Here is an 18,654-nt window from a genome sequence, read left to right as displayed (position 1 = left end):
ATTGGGGCGCTGTCTTTTTTTAAGATCTGTTCACACATTTTCATGATTTTTGAAGTCAAATTGGAGTAGTGATTTTGGTCACCCCGAAACAAGAAGTGGAGCGAAAAAGCAAGTGGTTTTGCGGCTTAAAATGTTTTCGCTCTAAATTTAAAGTAAAGTGAGAAAACGGTGTTTGAACAAAAATTCGCTTCTCGCTAGTAATTGTTTTGTTCACATGCGGCAATTTCACTTTGATTTTTACATTTTTTTTCAATTTTTTGGATCGGATTTTTTTCTAAATGGTTTTCCAATCCATTCATAGTCCGTTCTTGTTCTAGTTTTCTGTTTATTCAATGAAAATTCTTTGAATTGTACGTCAGGACTTGTCCTGCTATGTTTTTTACTTCGTCGAATAAAAAAATGTTTCGCTTTACCTCATTTTGCCGCCTTTTCAACATTTTGCGTGAAATCTTTTTGACTTCTCTAGGCTAGTTTCTCTCTTCTCTCATTCTGCTAAAAGTGATTTAGAACATCAGTTGCTCAGCAAAGCAATTCAAAATGAACAGAGTCAGTAGAAAAAATTGAAGTCAGAAATAGAAACGGGATAAACCCATAAAGCCCAATTTTAGATGCCCGCTATTTGAACGTCGTTTTATAAGTATTAGTTACCTCTCTCTAATGCTTATTGTTATTGATAGTAGCCCCTGTAGCCTCTCTCTAAGAAACAGAAGTATAATCAACTACGAAATGGCATCAAAATAAATCGGACTCAAAAAAATGTTTTTGTTCAAAAATCTTTTTTTTTTCAATATCTTCTGTTATTTCAATCCCAATCATGTTTATTGGAATCAACGGCGGCTATTTTCCGGCAATCTGCCGGGTATGTTTTTTTACTTTAAATTTTATTAGTGGTTATAGTGGTATATAATCAGCTCTAATGACGTCATTTGAACCCCATTTTAGTTGCTGTTCCCCCATCTGAAGCAAGCTGCCATAAGCCTCTAACTGAAGCAGGCCATATTTTTCCAAAAGATTGACTATGTGATGACACGTGCTCTATAATTGGGGGTGAATAAAGTACTGGGGGGGGGGGCACAAACGGGAAAGATCCAAAAGAACTCATTTAACAGCTTCCTCTTAGTAAACTTTGATTAATAGCCGCCCTCATCTTCTCAGCCGGCTATTATAGCGCTCCTTTTTTTACAATTCAAAGAATTTGAATTGTATTGGGGCGCTGTCTTTTTACGACTCGAAGAGGAGTATTGGAGAAGTCCTTTTTTTAAAATCAATTTTTGGAGTGAATTTTGAATCGGGAAATGAAATGCGTGAAAAAATTTTGAGTGATTTTGATGCTGAACAAAAGTGAAGAGCGGAGCGAAAAGAGAGTGGTTTTTGTTCATACCGCTGTTTTTGAGAGAGCGAGAAATTGATGTGTGAAAAAATTTTTTCTAAGCGAGCGAAATTTTTTTGTTCACGTGCGGCTTTTAAAAGCAGTTTTTTGCAACTTTTGATGGTTATGAGGTTTGATTATGATATTGTATTAGTTTTAGGTTTGTTTTGATAGGAATTGAAGGTTTCAAGTAGGTAATTTGATTTTTAATGCTAATTTGGAGGTTTTTGATCAGTTTTGCTGATTTTTAGACGAAATTTAATGATTTTTTACCTGTTTTTTTTGTTTTACTGCTTTAAGTGGCATTTGAATAGAAGCTTGTTACTTAAGGAATTGTCAGATACCAATTGACTAAAGTTTTGTTGGTATAAATCATTTTTTTAAATGAAAAATGACCGAAGAATTGAGAAATTTTTAACCATTTTTCTTATTTTTTGCAGTTTTTCTTTTTTTTAATCTTACACAAGTGTCTTACCCACCCTATTATAACTTGCCCATTGGTTTGCGAGTTTTTCATTGTTCGAATTGCAAAGGAATCTTATTCGGTTTTATGTTTCCTTGTACTGTTAAAAAAACTCATTTAGTTAATAGTTTTTTTGTTGAATTTGTTTTTGAATGCTGTTTCTATTCTTTAGTTTTTTATGGCATTTGTGGAGGTGTAGGGTTCATAATAGTTGTTCTAGTTGTTTAGTAATAAGTATGGGCAATTTTGGATATGAATCAATTTTTGTTGAGGAATATGACAAAAAATGGCGAACATTGGAACTATTCTTCTTAATTTTTTTTTGCAGTTTTTTTGGTTTTTTTCTGTTTTTTGAGACAAGTTTCATAGACTATTGTGACTTGTCTATTGTTTTGCGAGCATCTGGATGCCCTTTTGGCTGAAAAGAATTTTGCTTTCTTCTTAATTTTTTTTTGCAGTTTTTCGGTTTTTTTTTCTGTTTTTTGAGACATGTTTCATAGACTATTATGACTTGTCTATTGTTTTGCGAGCATCTGGATGCCCTTTTGGCTGAAAAGAATTTTTCTTTGTATTTATATGCTTTTGTAATATTAAGAAATTTACTAACTTTTTCCATTGTGCAAGTTGTTTTTAAGAGCTTTTTTCATAATTTGGCCTCAAGTATTTTTAAAACATTCACTTAAGTGGTTTTAGTAAGTACTAGTTGTTTTGATGAAGTAAGTTTGGCAGAGATAGTTATTTCGGGATCTCAAGTTATGACAAAATTTGATCAGATTTTTTATCATATTTTAACAGATTTGATTTTTTTGTTTTTACTGTTTTGTTTTATGGTTTGGTTTCGAGAAAATCATAAATTAGTGGAGGCAAGTTTTTTCTGATGAGTAGTTGGATGGTGGTTAAATAGATTTTCACTTCGAGTCGTTTCCGGAATTCTTCCGGCTATGTTTCTTTTTTTTAAAGATCTGTTCACACATTTTCATGTTTTTGGAAGTCAAATTGGAGTGATGATTTTGGTCACGCCGAAACAGGAAATGGAGCGAAAAAGCGAGTGATTTCGCTCTAATTTTAAAGTAGAGTGAGAAAACGGCGTTTGAACAAAAATTCGGTTTCTCGGTAGTGGTTTATTGTTCACATACGGCAATTTCACTCTGATTTTTACTGTTTTTTCGATTTTTTGGATCGGATTTGCTTCTAAATAGTTTTCCCAATTCATTCACAGCTCATTCTGGACCTAGTTTTTTGTTAGAATCAAAATTACATAGCTCACTAGTGGTTTTGTGTTCTCCCTAGTATTATTTTGACATTGATTTTCTGTTTTTTTTTTGTTTTTTTATCTCATTTTTTTTAGAAATGGTTTTCCCAATTCACTCATTGTCCGTTCTAGGTCTAGTTGTTTTTTAAGTCAAAGAAAATTCTTTGAATTGTACGTCAGGAGTTGTCCTGCTATGTTTTTTTACTTCGTCGAATTAAAAAATGTTTCACTTTACCTCATTTTGCCGCTTTTTCAACATTTTGGGTGAAATCTTTTTGACTTCTCTAGGCTAGTTTCTCTCTTCTCTCATTCTGCTTAAAGGGAATTTGAACATCAGTTGCTCAGCAAAGCAATTCAAAATGAACAGAGTCAGTATAAAAAATTGAAGTCAGAAGTAGAAACGGGATAAACCCATAAAGCCCAATTTTAGATACCCGCTATTTGAACGTCGTTCCTATAAGTCTTAGTTACCATCTCTAATGCTTATTGATTTTGATAGTAGCCCCTGTAGCCTCTCTCTGAGAAACAGAAGTACGTTATGTTCAACTACGAAATGCCATCAAAATAAATCGGACTTAAAAAATGTTTTTGTACAAAAATCTTTTTTTTTCAATATCTATTCTTTCAATCCCAATCATGCTTATTGGAATCAACGGCGGCTATTTTCCGGCAATCTGCCGGGTATGTTTTTATTTTTAATTTTAATTTCACTTACTTCAAAAAGAAACATGATCGACAAATGTGAAGCCTTCAAAAAAGAATTCTACCTCCTTTGCGTACGAGCTTTTGTCTTCTACAGTAAACTATTTTGAAATGGATTCAAAAAAGATGGAATAATCCTTTGATATAACTTTTTATTCATGATGGTTTACAGCAGAAGTAAGCAGTATTCAAAGGGAAAATAATTAATACAAATTTTCTTCGTATCTGCTATTGTTTGTTTTTTTTTTCGTGAATGTTTTGCAGTTATTTTTTCTGTCAAATATTTGGAGTACAAAATTTTAAGAGCAGTGGTCTTTGTCTCAAAACCGTGATAGCCGAGGAAAGTTAAAATTTCAAGCTTTGGAGTCAGGAACAACAGTTCAGCGGCCTTGAGCGAAATTTGTAGCAATTAAGGTTGCCCATAAATAGGAATCTATTTATTATAGCTGGGAAGCTGTAAGCTGAGCGTAGCTATATTGCGGTGCTCTTGGTTTTTTACAATTCAAAGAATTTGAATTGTATTGGGGCGCTGTCTTTTTTTTAAGATCTGTTCACACATTTTCATGATTTTTGAAGTCAAATTGGAGTGGTGTTTTTGGTCACGCTGAAACAGGAAATGGAGCGAAAAAGCGAGTGGTTTTGCGGCGTGAATTTTTTTTGCTCTAATTTTAAAGTAGAGTGAGAAAACAGTGTTTGAACAAAAGTTCGGTTTCTCGGTAGTGGTTTTTTGTTCACATGCGGCAATTTCACTCTGATTTTTACTGTTTTTTGATTTTTTGGATCGGATTTTTTTTCTGAATGGTTTTCCCAATCCATTCACAGCTCATTTTGGACCTAGTTTTTTGTTAGAATCAAAATTACATATCTCACTAGCGGTTTTTTGTTCTCCCTAGCAGCATTTTGACATTGATATTCTATTTTTTTTTGTTTTTTTATCTGATTTTTTTAGAAATGGTTTTCCCAATTCACCCATTGTCCGTTCTAGGTCTAGTTGTTTGTTAAGTCACGTAAAATGAAAATGAGGTCACGTAAACCGAAAAATTTTGGGATACTCGTATTTTAAGTTGGCCCTGGAGGGCAGGTGGGCGCGCTTCGCCGCGATAACCGGCCCGCGGTTTCCTGATTACATCCCACAAGGGATGAGAGGCATTGTCATGAACAGCGGTCCGCTGAGGCCCGTACCCATTAGATGTCTAAAAATTGACGTATTTGTTTCTTTGGTACATTGGAATACATTATGCTCTATAATACTATGCGCAGTGTTTATTGTAACGGTTAACAATGTATTATTTCTGATCGATTACATAACTATTACATAACTTTTGGCTTACTTTTACTTCGGCTTACTTTGCGTTCACCGATAACAACAGTAATTAGAAGTTCATAGAATATTTTGTTTACGTTGCTTTTCATTGCTTGCTCATCGCCGCTTAAATACTCGAAGTAATGTTATGGTAAGTGGAATGTTCGGAACTAGCTAGGTGAAATGACAGACGCTCAAGCCTCCTTGTATGTTCCTATCGATGTTCTGCAGCGCGTTACTCTGTCGCAGCTACTTCCGCAATTTGCCAGGTGCATCTTTTAATGAAAGCTAAAGTGAGAAATTTGGTTGATATTACTAAGAGATCGTAGATAATGTTAGGCGGTGCATCGTTCGTTTTCTAAATCTCTCGTGAACATATCTCGGCAATATTTGGCCCTTGCTTTTAAGTGTCCATTGATACCTGAGCGAGGCGACATGAAGTAAGCGTCGGTTTTTCATCATATCACTCTTTTGATTTACCTTTTATACCCCGAAAGCTCAATACGTTGTAAGTTAATCTCTTCGTTCTAAGTTATCTGGACAGTGGCGTAAAGTTTTCAGTCGTTCTTGTAATGCTTCACGCACTAACTTTTTCGGCTTTGACTTTTGTATTCAGATTCGCAATAATTTGTGTCATCTGTTTTGTTTCCTTTCCAGATTACTTTGTCCGCAAATCAGAACAAGTCCAAATAAAACTGTTTCCAATCCATCGTCCCTACGCGGTTTCAGGTTCTAAATAATAAATTATTATAATTTACTTATTGTCTAGTCTCGTTTTTGACTAACTTGGGACAAATTACTAATTGTTCTGTAGCTGTTGCCATCATTATGATAGGGCAGGCCAGTCTCTTTGGTCAAAAATTTTCTGTTCAGTACAAAAATTCTCTGTTTAGTACAAAAGTTTTATAATTCATAAATGTTTTTGGTCAAAAGACAACGTTTCACTTCCAGCGTGAGTGGGTGTGCATAAAGAGCGGGTATATTTTATTTTTTGCAAGTCTTAGATCTTTATAGTTTATATTTTTAACAATTTTTATAAGCAATAGGAACTGTGAACTAGGTTCACTGGGATATAGACTGCAATTACATGATGGATAACAATACACTAGTACCCCTACTACTGACGAAGCCAACTGGTCGACAGTCGTTTGAGAGCTATTCGCCCGACGTCAGTCGGTTATGTTTCATTCAGTTAAGTTCCTACAAATATTTGCTTCAAGTGCCCCGAATTTGAAACGTGAGAAGGCGAAAAAGTAAAAAAAATTAAGATTAAGAAAAAATTTAAAGGTCTAGTCCGTTCTAGGTCTAGTTGTTTGTTAAGTCACGTAAAATGAAAATGAGGTCACGTAAACCGAAAAATTTTGGGATACTCGTATTTTAAGTTGGCCCTGGAGGGCAGGTGGGCGCGCTTCGCCGCGATAACCGGCCCGCGGTTTCCTGATTACATCCCACAAGGGATGAGAGGCATTGTCATGAACAGCGGTCCGCTGAGGCCCGTACCCATTAGATGTCTAAAAATTGACGTATTTGTTTCTTTGGTACATTGGAATACATTATGCTCTATAATACTATGCGCAGTGTTTATTGTAACGGTTAACAATGTAATATTTCTGATCGATTACATAACTATTACATAACTTTTGGCTTACTTTTACTTCGGCTTACTTTGCGTTCACCGATAACAACAGTAATTAGAAGTTCATAGAATATTTTGTTTACGTTGCTTTTCATTGCTTGCTCATCGCCGCTTAAATACTCGAAGTAATGTTATGGTAAGTGGAATGTTCGGAACTAGCTAGGTGAAATGACAGACGCTCAAGCCTCCTTGTATGTTCCTATCGATGTTCTGCAGCGCGTTACTCTGTCGCAGCTACTTCCGCAATTTGCCAGGTGCATCTTTTAATGAAAGCTAAAGTGAGAAATTTGGTTGATATTACTAAGAGATCGTAGATAATGTTAGGCGGTGCATCGTTCGTTTTCTAAATCTCTCGTGAACATATCTCGGCAATATTTGGCCCTTGCTTTTAAGTGTCCATTGATACCTGAGCGAGGCGACATGAAGTAAGCGTCGGTTTTTCATCATATCACTCTTTTGATTTACCTTTTATACCCCGAAAGCTCAATACGTTGTAAGTTAATCTCTTCGTTCTAAGTTATCTGGACAGTGGCGTAAAGTTTTCAGTCGTTCTTGTAATGCTTCACACACTAACTTTTTCGGCTTTGACTTTTGTATTCAGATTTGCAATAATTTGTGTCATCTGTTTTGTTTCCTTTCCAGATTACTTTGTCAGCAAATCAGAACAAGTCCAAATAAAACTGTTTCCAGTCCATCGTCCCTACGCGGTTTCAGGTTCTAAATAATAAATTATTATAATTTACTTATTGTCTAGTCTCGTTTTTGACTAACTTGGGACAAATTACTAATTGTTCTGTAGCTGTTGCCATCATTATGATAGGGCAGGCCAGTCTCTTTTGGTCAAAAATTTTCTGTTCAGTACAAAAATTCTCTGTTTAGTACAAAAGTTTTATAATTCATAAACGTTTTGGTCAAAAGACAACGTTTCACTTCCAGCGTGAGTGGGTGTGCATAAAGAGCGGGTATATTTTATTTTTTGCAAGTCTTTGATCTTTATAGTTTATTTTTTTAACAATTTTTATAAGCAATAGGAACTGTGAACTAGGTTCACTGGGATATAGACTGCAATTACATGATGGATAACAATACACTAGTACCCATACTACTGACGAAGCCAACTGGTCGACAGTCGTTTGAGAGCTATTCGCCCGACGTCAGTCGGTTATGTTTCATTCAGTTAAGTTTTTTTCCTACAAATATTTGCTTCAAGTGCCCCGAATTTGAAACGTGAGAAGGCGAAAAAGTAAAAAAAATTAAGATTAAGAAAAAATTTAAAACGTTAAACTCAGTATCTCCGAGAAATCAAAAAATTGAAAATATCTCGACAACTATTTATTCCGTTTGCGAGGGCTTTCGAATGGTACCGCGTTTATATCTCTCCGCGAAAGATATTTATCAGCCTAACAAAAAAAATCAGTTAGAGTTGGTTAAAAAAATCCTAGCCCCCTCCAATTATTAACTCGTATCTCTAGATCCGGATTAGAAACAGTTCTGCTTACAATATGATTAATCTGTTCTAGTCGTTGTATGAAGGTTTGACTTCGTCACACATTCATTAATTGTTGTTTCAGGCAGGTGCAGACTGCGACGTGTGTGAGCGTGGGTGTGAGTTGGATCGGCCAGAGGGATGCCAGCATGTGTGTCCCCTCCCCTGTCACAGGGCACCTTGTCCTCCCTGTGTGGTGAAGGTGTACAAGAAGTGTCTCTGCTCTCATCTCACTCTCATGATAGCTTGCAAGTGAGCATTGAGTTATCTGTTTTAACTGTGAATTTAGACGACTGTCGATGATTTCCAGCGCATGATATTCTCAAAATAGGAAAACATGAGTGGCCAATAATAACATTTTTTGCAATAAATATCGACATAACTTTTTAGTAGCTAACGTAAAACGCACTTCTATTTATAAAAGTACAATATGGATACTAGCGTTTGGGAGACATGTTTGTCGGATCTTAAAGATCTTCACCGGAACTTCGGGGCAGTAATTAAACAAATTTTACAGCCTGTGGTTGAGGTTGTTGATTACATAGCTGCTTTTCACTCAAAACTCCTCCTTTTTATTTTAGAAGTCATAGTTATAATTAATAGAATTTTTACTGTTCTTATACCCGTTCTTGGAACTCTTTTGAACCTCTAGTTGGATTACTTTTCAATTAACCAAACCCATGGTACTGTAATGGATATAACTTCAATTTTAACTCGTATTTTTATGGCATATTTTTATCTTATGATAGATGTATGTATTTGATTGGTTGTTTTTTTTAGTGTGTGGACATCGGCTAGTGAAGAAGAGAGAGTGGCTCTTCTCAATGGCAACCACCCTTGCCCCCTCCAAATGGAGTGTGGTCACGCGTGTACTCGTGCATGCCACCCTCCCGGGCAATGTCTCCCCGCAGAGCAGTGCACTAAGAGAGCTACGGTCAAGTGTGCATGTGGAAACATTAAGCAGGATACTCTCTGTATGAATGTGCCAATGACACCCAGGATTCCTTGCAACAGGATCTGTGAACAGCGCTTGGATAAGAAGAGAAAACAGGTTATAACCACATTTAAGAAAATGCTCCATATCAGGAAAGAAAATTTTATTTTTGAGGAGGAAATATGTTAGTGAAATAATTGCTACAATGCGGTTGTTGAAAAAGGGATGCTGTTCGATCAGTTCATCTTCTTAGGCTTCTTTGAGTTATTGCGCATATTCAAAGGCCTCTTTATCTCATAGGAGGCTTTAGACGGTAAAGAAAAATGTTCCATGTCACGGGCCTAAGACACTCACACTAAATCCACCATTGTTTGGCGTGTCTTAAACCTGCTCCTCAACACTAGCTATTATTCACTGACGTGACAGCGAGCTATTGTTGGCCTTCTCTTGGTTTTTTACGACTCGAAGACGAGTGTTGGTTTTCATGGGGTCGTTTTGCACTATTTTTTAATTGCTCTCAAACAAAATTTGTTGCAATTACATTAGTCCTGTGGTCTTTTTTAATTCGATTTTTTTTTGCTCGAATACTTTTTTTCGTCTGACCCTTTCAACGTTTCGTCCTCAAAAACGATATAAATAGGTCAAGCCCGAAGGGCATTAAATAGCTGAGCAGCTCTTTCGGATTACTGACTCCTTTCGGATTACTAGACTCCTTTACTTATTCACTGAATCTGTTTTGGAGACATAATTTCATGGTGTGAAGGCGTTTCTTAGAGTTTGACCCACGTCCACCTTCACCCACCCACTTCACACCTCGCGTGCAAAATTGGCTCAAGATTCTCAATTTTTAGTTATTTGTTCTAAATAATTTTGCTTATTTGGATCTGTAAGCATTTTTTCAATCAGTGTATATGTAATTGCCGTTTATTAAATCCAGCATTGCTTCTCTCTCAGTTTTGGACACTGGTTCAGCGCTTGATCTTGCTTTTTCAAGAAAATTCTCCAAGAGAATTTCAAATGGAGTAAGCGTTTCAGTAAAGCTTCAGAAGTCATATAGGACGCTACAAAGTTTGAAAGGCAATCTGCCTGAAAGCTTTTGCAAGTCCACAAAAGTTCTACCGCTCATTCATTATTTCGAGCACATTGCACACATCAGATATCGCGGCGCCTTCAAAGACTGATTTAAAGAAGAGAATGGAAATTTTCAAAAGTTGTTTTGAATTTCATTTTGTTGAAGGGTTGCGTGAATTTGACTTGTTGTCTGTGAAGTTGCTCCTGAAGTACAACGGTGTACTGCTCTTTGACCAAATAAAATGGTAAAGAGCGATTTTGCTTTCAATATTTATAAGTTCATAAGACTGTAAAAGTCAATTTCCTATGAACGTTGACATTCGGGGAAAGACCAATTTCAAGTTCTCAAAAATCCAGAAAATTCCTCTCTGATACAGATTTGTTCATTCGAGCGTTCAATCTGGAAATAATATTCAGCAAAACACAGCCGAAGATGTTCGATGATTGGAAAACTTTTCAGAGTAAGTTGCAAAAAAGTAAAATTTTTAAACAGGAAATTTTCGGATTCTAGCGCAAGCTTTTTCTTTGCTAGATAGTCATATTCAAAAAGAATTGCTTCAAAAGCAAATTGAGTCTTTTTTGGGATAATGTGGATTTTAATATTATTTCGATATTTTTAGCAAAATATTTGATTGTTCTGAATTTTTGAATTCGGTTTAACTGTTTTGTTTCAACAGGATGGTCGAGTTCAGAAAGATTATCCAAATTTAATTTCTGAATTTATTTTCAGTTTGGTAAATTTTGAAGATGCTTGTTTAACACTATTTTTTCCAACATTTTGCATATCCTCTACTTTCTAGGTTTAGAAACTTTTTGATTCTCGTATAAATTGTCCCCGTAATCTTTATTTGCATTTGCTGATTTAAAGTTTAAGATTTGAGCATTTTTGTTAGCTTTTTCGCCGCTCTTCAGTTTGATGTTGATTCCATTTAATGTATCGTAGTGGTCATATTTCTGGGAATTGGTATCGCATTTTTTGTAGCTGTTGTTTATCGCTAAAATAACTGATATTGTTTTTCTGAGAAATCTCGTGGAGCTAGATTTTCTTTTTGAAGATTTTTTTGTGTTTGTTTTAATGTTTTCTTTTTCTTTTTCTGATACGTTTAAATTTTGTAATAGATTCAATTCGTTTCATCAAAGACACTCACAAGTCAAATCTATTTGTTAGATCTTCCGAAATGCCAAAACCGAAAATATATTGTTTTCTGATTTATAATTTGTTTTTCAATTTCCTCGTATTCAGTTCACTTCAGGTTTAACAGCGTTAATAATGCCACTGAGGTCACAGAGTTCAAAATCGGTAAAACCGGTTGTTTTGTTACAACAATTTCCCCGCTGATTTTTTGAGTTTTTAGCTTACTTTTTGCCGTTCTTCAACGTTAACAGATATGTTTCCGATAGTTCAAAAAATTGTGGTTTCGGGAATTCACAGCTATTTGTTCCTTAAATGCATGGGTTTAAAGCTGGTTGAACATTTAGTTATGATTGTCTTCGTATGTTTTCTCTATGATGTTGTAATTATGCTCCGGCTTGCTTCAATGAGCTCAAAGCTGAAAACTTCTCGTTACGACAGGTGTTAAAAATCTTATCAGCTATTTTAGTTAATTTTAGTGATGTATAGAAAACTATCAATAAGAAAAAGCTCAGAAGTACTGGCGATTATTTTTTTCGGGAACAGACGCTTCCGGAGTTCTTATTTCTTTTTATCTCGTTGTGGAAATTATAGTTTCGGCCATATGGCGTCACGATTACTTTAAATACACTTTCTTTATTCAGTCAATCATGCAATTCCTGGTCATTTTTTTCATTTTTGTCGAGAGGTTTTTATCCATTTGAGTGATTAAATAGCCGCACAGCGATAACTGGGGCTATTATTGGCCTGCTCTTGGTTTTTTACAGTTCAAAGAATTTGAATTGTATTGGGGCGCTTTCTTTTTTTTAAGATCTGTTCACATTTTCATGATTTTTGAAGTCAAATCGGAGTAGTGATTTTGGTCACGCCGAAACAGGAAATGGAGCGAAAAAGCGAGCGGTTTTGCGGCGTGAATTTTTTTGCTCTAAAAGTAGTGAGAAAACGGTGTTTGAACCAAAATTCGCTTTTTCGGTAGTAGATTTTTGTTCACTTGTGGCAATTTCGCATTGATGTTTACTGTTTTTGCAATTTTTTGGTTCGCATTTTTTCTAAATGGTTTTCCCAATCCATTCATAGTTCATTCTAGACCTATTTTTTGTTTGAACCAAATGACTTGTTCATATGCGGCCTTTTTACCTTGATTTTCGGTTTTTTATTAAAATTTTGATCTGATGTTTTTAGAAATGGTTTTTCCAAGTCACTCATAGTCCTTTCTAGGTCTAGTTGTTTTGTTTAGTCAATGAAATTTCTTTGAATTGTACGTCAGGACTTATCCTGCTATGTTTTTTTTCATCGTCAAGATTTTTGTTACGACCATATGACGTCACAACCGCTTCAAATCTGCTTTTTGTTCATTCGTTCATGCAGTTTCAACTGAAGTGCGTGCGTGACGTAATTTTTCGCTCTTAGTGGAGCGAGTTTTTTTTGTTCATTCGCGTGATAATATTTTTGGTCAAACATGACTTACCTCACTCTCCAAAATGACTTCCTCACTTTGAAATCGACTCTTATTTACTTTAATTCAAAGAGATAAGGTCAAATGGGTGTTTGTCACTCTAAATGAAGGTTATTTGAGACCAGCTAATAGAGGCACCAGAAACTTTTATAGAGTTTTAATTAAAAAAATAACATATCAGCCTTCAGATGAAAAGACGAATTTTTTTGGTCTGTCTTTTATTACGGTTGTTTTACACTGCAGATCGACGAAGCGATTGCGGCTGTTTTCTGTCAATCTGCCAGCTATGTTTAATTTTGTGGCCCCACTTGACTTGCCTCACTGTCAAATCAAGGAGATAAGGTCAACTATTGTTGGCGCCACTTCAAATCAGAAACAAAAGCGATCAGACAGCAAGAAATAACTTTTGAAACTGAAAAAACTTAGAATTTGTCAAAACTCAAAAAGGGTCAAAGCTAAAATTTTTAACAAGTTGGGACCGAAATTTTGTACACCCCCCCCCCAGATTTTTGGAAGGGAGAAACTGAGCAACCTGAGGTTATGGCACATGGTTAGGGTTACCTCTAAGGCACATGGACCCATTAAACGTTATCGCATCTGATCCACAAGTGTGGCTGTTAGCACCTTTATGGTGCAAAATTGGCATTTTTTGATATTTGGCATTTTGATATTTATCGTTAAATTTCTTAAGTTGTTTATTTTATATGATTTTTTTAGGTGATCAGTAAAGGTCAAATACCATACGTTCGAGACATTTGGAGCCACGTAATAACTATCCGTGCTTTTGTCAATAATGGTAAATTTTGCAGTAATTTGACATTTACTATGTAAACAATGACCTAAATCACTTTCTTGATTAACCAATCAGAAACAAGTAGCAATGATGTTATAAATGATAAAAATCTGATTATTTGCTTTAACCTAATTGTTTGAACAGTGAAACCGAATTGTTGTTAGAACCATTAGAAACTGTTATACAGAACAGCTGGCTCTCAGATTAGACTAAAATTTGATTCTTTAACAACTTTAGTCTTTTTTGCTAAGTTTTGCTAGATCTTAAGATTTTGCGAGTTTTAAGTTAGTTGAGCTTACTTGGCGAGAAGTTAGCAACATTACTAACACCTTTCCTTTCCTTTGTCTCAGCAGTATTCCACCCCCTTGGGATATGCTCACCCTTCACGATAAGAATGCGGTTTCTACTCAAAAAGCATTTGGGCAGCAATGGGACAAAGAGTTGCCAGCAGAACACTCAATACTATTCAGTGATTAGTGCTCTGAGTTGAGAGAAATAAGGACGATGTCAATAAATCGACTTTTTAAAAACGGATGTACAAACTACACATTTTTACAGACGCGTCAGAAGAAGCAATGTGCATCGTGGCATATCTGCAAGACGAGGCAAAGTTGAAACTCACTTATGTGATAGGAAAATGCCGTCTAGCACCTATGAGAAACACGACGATTCCGAAGTTATAACTTCAAGCCGCAGTATACAGAGTTCGTCTCAGAAGGCAGATATTGCAAGAGCATGTCAGAATTGACAGAATTTATCATTGGACCGATTCATCAACAGTCTTACAGTGGTTACAGTCAGCGCACAAGAAACAACAAGTGCTTGTTGCCAACAGGGCTGCAGAAATGCTGGAAAGCTGTTCCATCTATCATTGAAGACAAGGAGTTGGGATGTCGGCAGTCAGATGAGAAAAGTGGCCAACGCCGTGGTGCCAAGGGGACGAAGTTGAAACTGAGCAAGCTACCAGTACTTTAGCCACAGAAACTGCACTAGATCGATTAATCGGTTGAACACAATACAGTACCTTCAATCGAATTAGCAAATTCATTGCCTACTGCATGAGGTTCAAGACGAAGCAGAAGGGACCCCTCAGAGCAGACGAAATTCATCAAGCAGAGCAAATACTGTTTCGATTTGTTCAAAACGAAAGCTTCCCGAATGTTTCAAAGTCGATAACAATTAGCAAAGAAATCTCAAAAACCCTGAACCTTGCCAAATTGTCACCCTCCATAGGTCGACTGAAACATTCGAATCTCGATTACAATGCAAAACATCCAATACTGTTGACAGCAAAACATCCAGCCGTACAACTTCTGTTGGAGAAAGCGCATCGAGCAACCTACATGATGTTACAGAATGTGAGAAAACATGCTTCAACAAAGGTACTGGATCATCGATTTGAGAAATGCATTAAGGAAAATGAAGTCCGGATGTATCAAATGCAGACACAGAAACGCCAACCCAATTCATGATCTACCCCGAGAACAACTTGATGAACATGTGTCCCCATTCACTCATAGCGGCGTCGACTACTTCGGACACATCGAAGTTAAGTTCCTACGACGTACCATGAAGAGATGGTGCTGCTTCTTTACTTGCCTGACAACCAGAGCAGTACACATTTCAGTTGCAGTCATTGGACACTGAGTCATGTCTAGCCGCAGTGATGAGACTCATTGCAAGACGTGGCTATCCGAGCACCATCATCAGTGACAATGGAACTGACTTCGTTTGAGCAGCCAATGAACTGAAAGTTTTCATGAACGAGTGGGACAAAGCTAAGATAGAGAAGAGTGCCTTAGCACAGAAAAAGATTGTTTGGAAATTCAATCCGCCTGGAGCCCCACACTTAGCACAGAAAAAGATTGTTTGGAAATTCAATCCACCTGGAGCCCCACACTTAGGTGGAATCTGGAACGACTGGTCCAAAGTTACAAGGCAGTCATGATTTCAATCTTGGACAACCGAAGCCTCACCGAGGAGGCACTCAGCACAACAATGTGTCTTGTAGAGCAAACACTCAACGCAGCACTTACACCAAATCATTTATTGCTGGGACGAGAGAACCAGAGTGCACCATTCATGTCATCCAGTGAACGCTACCATGACCTGAGAAAAACATTCAAAACGGCCCCAAGCATATGCCAGCAGGACCTGGAAGAGACGGACTCGTGAATATTTTCCACAATGGAACCAGAGACCGAAGTGGTCAAAAGAACATGTGCGAAACCTGAAAGAAGGCGAACTTTTTTGGCTAGTAGTTGACTCTTTGAAACGCTGTGAGTACAAACTGGGACGAATACTTGAGATCTTCACAGGCAACGTCGGTGTTGTGAGATCAGCGAGAGTCAAAATGGCACATGGAGAGCTAAACCGGCCAGTCGTGAAGTTAGCGCCAGTATTCTATGACGGTGTTTACGAGATCGAAAACGGGGCCGGTGATCTTGGCGCCACTTCAAATCAGCAACAAAAGCCATCAGACAGCAAGAAATAACTTTTGAAACTGAAAGAACTTAGAAATTGTCAAAACTCAAAAATGGTCAAAGCTAAAAATTTTTACAAGTTGGGACCGAAATTTTGTACACCCCCCCCCCCGATTTTTGGAAGGGAGAACCTGAGCAACCCGAGGTTATGGCACATGATTAGGGTTACCTCAAAGCTACTCATGGACCCAACCAACGTTATCGCATCAGATCCACAAGTGTGGCTATTGGCACTTTTATGGTGCAAAATTGGCATTTTTTGATATTTGGCATTTTATTTATTGTTAAATTTCTTAAGTTGTTTATTTTATGATATTATAGGTGATCTTTAATGGTCAAATACCGTACATTAGAGGCATTTAGAGCCACGTAATAACTATCCGTGCTTTTGACAATAAAAGTAAATATTGCAGTAATTTGACATTTACTATGTAAACACTGACCTAAATCACTTTTTTGATTAACCAATCAGAAACAAGTAGCAATGATGTTATAAATGATAAATATTTGATTATTTGCTTTATCCTAATTGTTTGAATAGTGAAACCGAATTGCATTTTGAACCATTAGAAACTGTTATACGGAGCAGTTGGCTCTCAGATTAGACTAAAGTTTCATTCTTCATTAACTTTAGTCTATTTTGCTAAGTTTTGATAGATCTTAAAATCTTGCGAGTTTTAATTTAGTTGAGCTTATTTGACGAGAAATTCGCAACATCACAAACACTGTCTGAAGCCTTTCAAACTTCAGCACGAGATTGAACATAGATTATCACTAAGGATTTTCCTAACTTTAATCAATATAATTAAAGTTCTTTAAGTTCTAAAGTCCTTTAATACGTCCAAGCGACTAATCGTTTCGACGAAATTGTTTGTCAATCGAACCATGTGAAGAACCAGGCCGGCGTAAAACTCGAGAACCAGGCTCTGATATATCGGTTCCGCTGAGATTCGTGAGCAGCCGCAACAACTATGTATGTGTCACTCTAATTGACAAGTGTTCATTCTTTTCTGTAATAGCTTTCCCAACGTGTTATTGGGTGGCAGGGTTAACTGCAAGGTCTCATTTATAGCCGCAAACCCGTAGCAAGGAGATGAGGCCAATTGAGTGCGTATCACTCTAGTTGAAGTTTATTTGAGGGTAGCTAATAGAAGCAGCAATAAGTTATTCAGTCTTAATCAACATAACATTTTATAACATCTCAGCAATTAATGAAAGAGAAACTTTTCCTTTCCTGTTAGCTAGCCTCAGTAAGCTTCAGCTAGCTACTGAAGAAGCCTACAACTAGACAGTCGTTTGAGAGCAAATGTGACTGACGTTAGTATTTTGAGACTGCAGATCTGCGAAGCTATCGCAGCTATTTTCTGGGAATCGGCCAGCTGTTTTCTGCACAGAATTTCAGAATCGGATACGCACTCAATGAAGGTTAGTTCTGTTTTATCAAAAAAAAATCAATTCTTGTTGCAGAAAGAGAAACGGTCCGAATCCAAGGATTCGCCATCGGAAGTTCCATCCGCAGATGGCGTGCAGAGATGGCCCCATCAATTGGCATCAAAGTCATCAGTTGCTGGTAGCAGTAACAATAGTTTCGCGTCACAATCATTTCTGCAAACTCAATCGAAATATAAAGACGACCTGAAAATGAACAATGGCAAGAAAGGAAGCAAAACTTTGAAAGATGAATTGGATCCGAACAATTCAAAGAGTGCTTTTGGGAAGTACTCAAAAACGTCATCGCTTGGTGCGAAAGGAAGTCATCATGGGAAAAGTGTAGGCAACAAAGTGCCGTTTTATAAGCGACCGTATTGCGTTCCCTTGTTGTTGGCTGTTTTGGTAATCTTTGCTGGAGTATATATTTCAATGTTTACTGAAGTTGATGAGTGAACTGTTTTGTTCTTTTTAATAGCCGCCGTCCTCCTCTCAACGGCTATTATTTAGGCGCTCTCCTTTTTACAATCCAAAGAATTTGGATTGTATTGATGCTCTGTCTTTTTGCAATCCAGTTGGGATTGTATTGGTGCGCTGTCTTAAAATCTGTTCGGACTTCTTTCATTCACGTCATTTTCGTTCAGTTTCACGTCAATTAGAAGTCAAGTTAGAGCGGTGATTTTAGTCACGCTGAAATAGTAAAAGCAGAAAAAAACGACAAGGTTTGAAGTGTGATCTTTTTAAAATACCATTAAAGTGGAGCGGTAAATATATTTAATTGCTCTCAAGTTTGAAGCAATTATTGTAAACGTGTGTGTCTTCTGCAAAATTTTTGATTGCCCATTTGCGTTTTTCTAGAATATTTTTTCTAGCTATCACTCCGAAGTAAAGTTTGTTGCTACAGTAAAAACGATTGTAGCAGAGGAGAGCACAAGGCGTTGATAGCCGAGTAGTGAATATTCCGTCGTGCGCTCCGGAGGTCGCCGGTTTGAACCATACGCTGGTGAGATATCTTTGCACCCATAAAAAAGTTATCTAGGCTACAACCCTTGAATTAAATTGCCCCGCATGTCGCTCGAGAGAATTTTGTCCGGCTTTAGTCGGTTTATTTTCACGTCCGGCAATTTTGATTCTGTTTTTGTGTTT

The 18,654-nt window shown here is 36.8% G+C and overlaps 1 protein-coding gene across 2 annotated transcripts in view; it reads left to right on the top strand.

The window, feature by feature from the left end:
* The window catches only part of LOC142337635 (NF-X1-type zinc finger protein NFXL1-like), a 144,613-nt gene extending 126,495 nt beyond the window's left edge, over positions 1 to 18,118 (top strand). For both annotated transcript variants that reach the window (XM_075387013.1, XM_075387014.1), the window contains 3 exons: positions 8,297 to 8,463; positions 8,992 to 9,262; positions 17,548 to 18,118. In XM_075387013.1, coding sequence (XP_075243128.1) covers positions 8,297 to 8,463; positions 8,992 to 9,262; positions 17,548 to 17,964 — 855 coding nt within the window. In that variant the 3' untranslated portion in view covers positions 17,965 to 18,118. The remainder of the gene's footprint in view (positions 1 to 8,296; positions 8,464 to 8,991; positions 9,263 to 17,547) is intronic.
* The last annotated feature ends 536 nt before the right edge of the window (positions 18,119 to 18,654 follow it).

This window comes from Convolutriloba macropyga, chromosome 4, assembly GCF_964194025.1.
Source record: "Convolutriloba macropyga chromosome 4, txConMacr16.3, whole genome shotgun sequence".
Taxonomy (NCBI): Eukaryota; Metazoa; Xenacoelomorpha; order Acoela; family Convolutidae; genus Convolutriloba; species Convolutriloba macropyga.
This window is presented reverse-complemented; position numbering and strand designations above follow the sequence as displayed.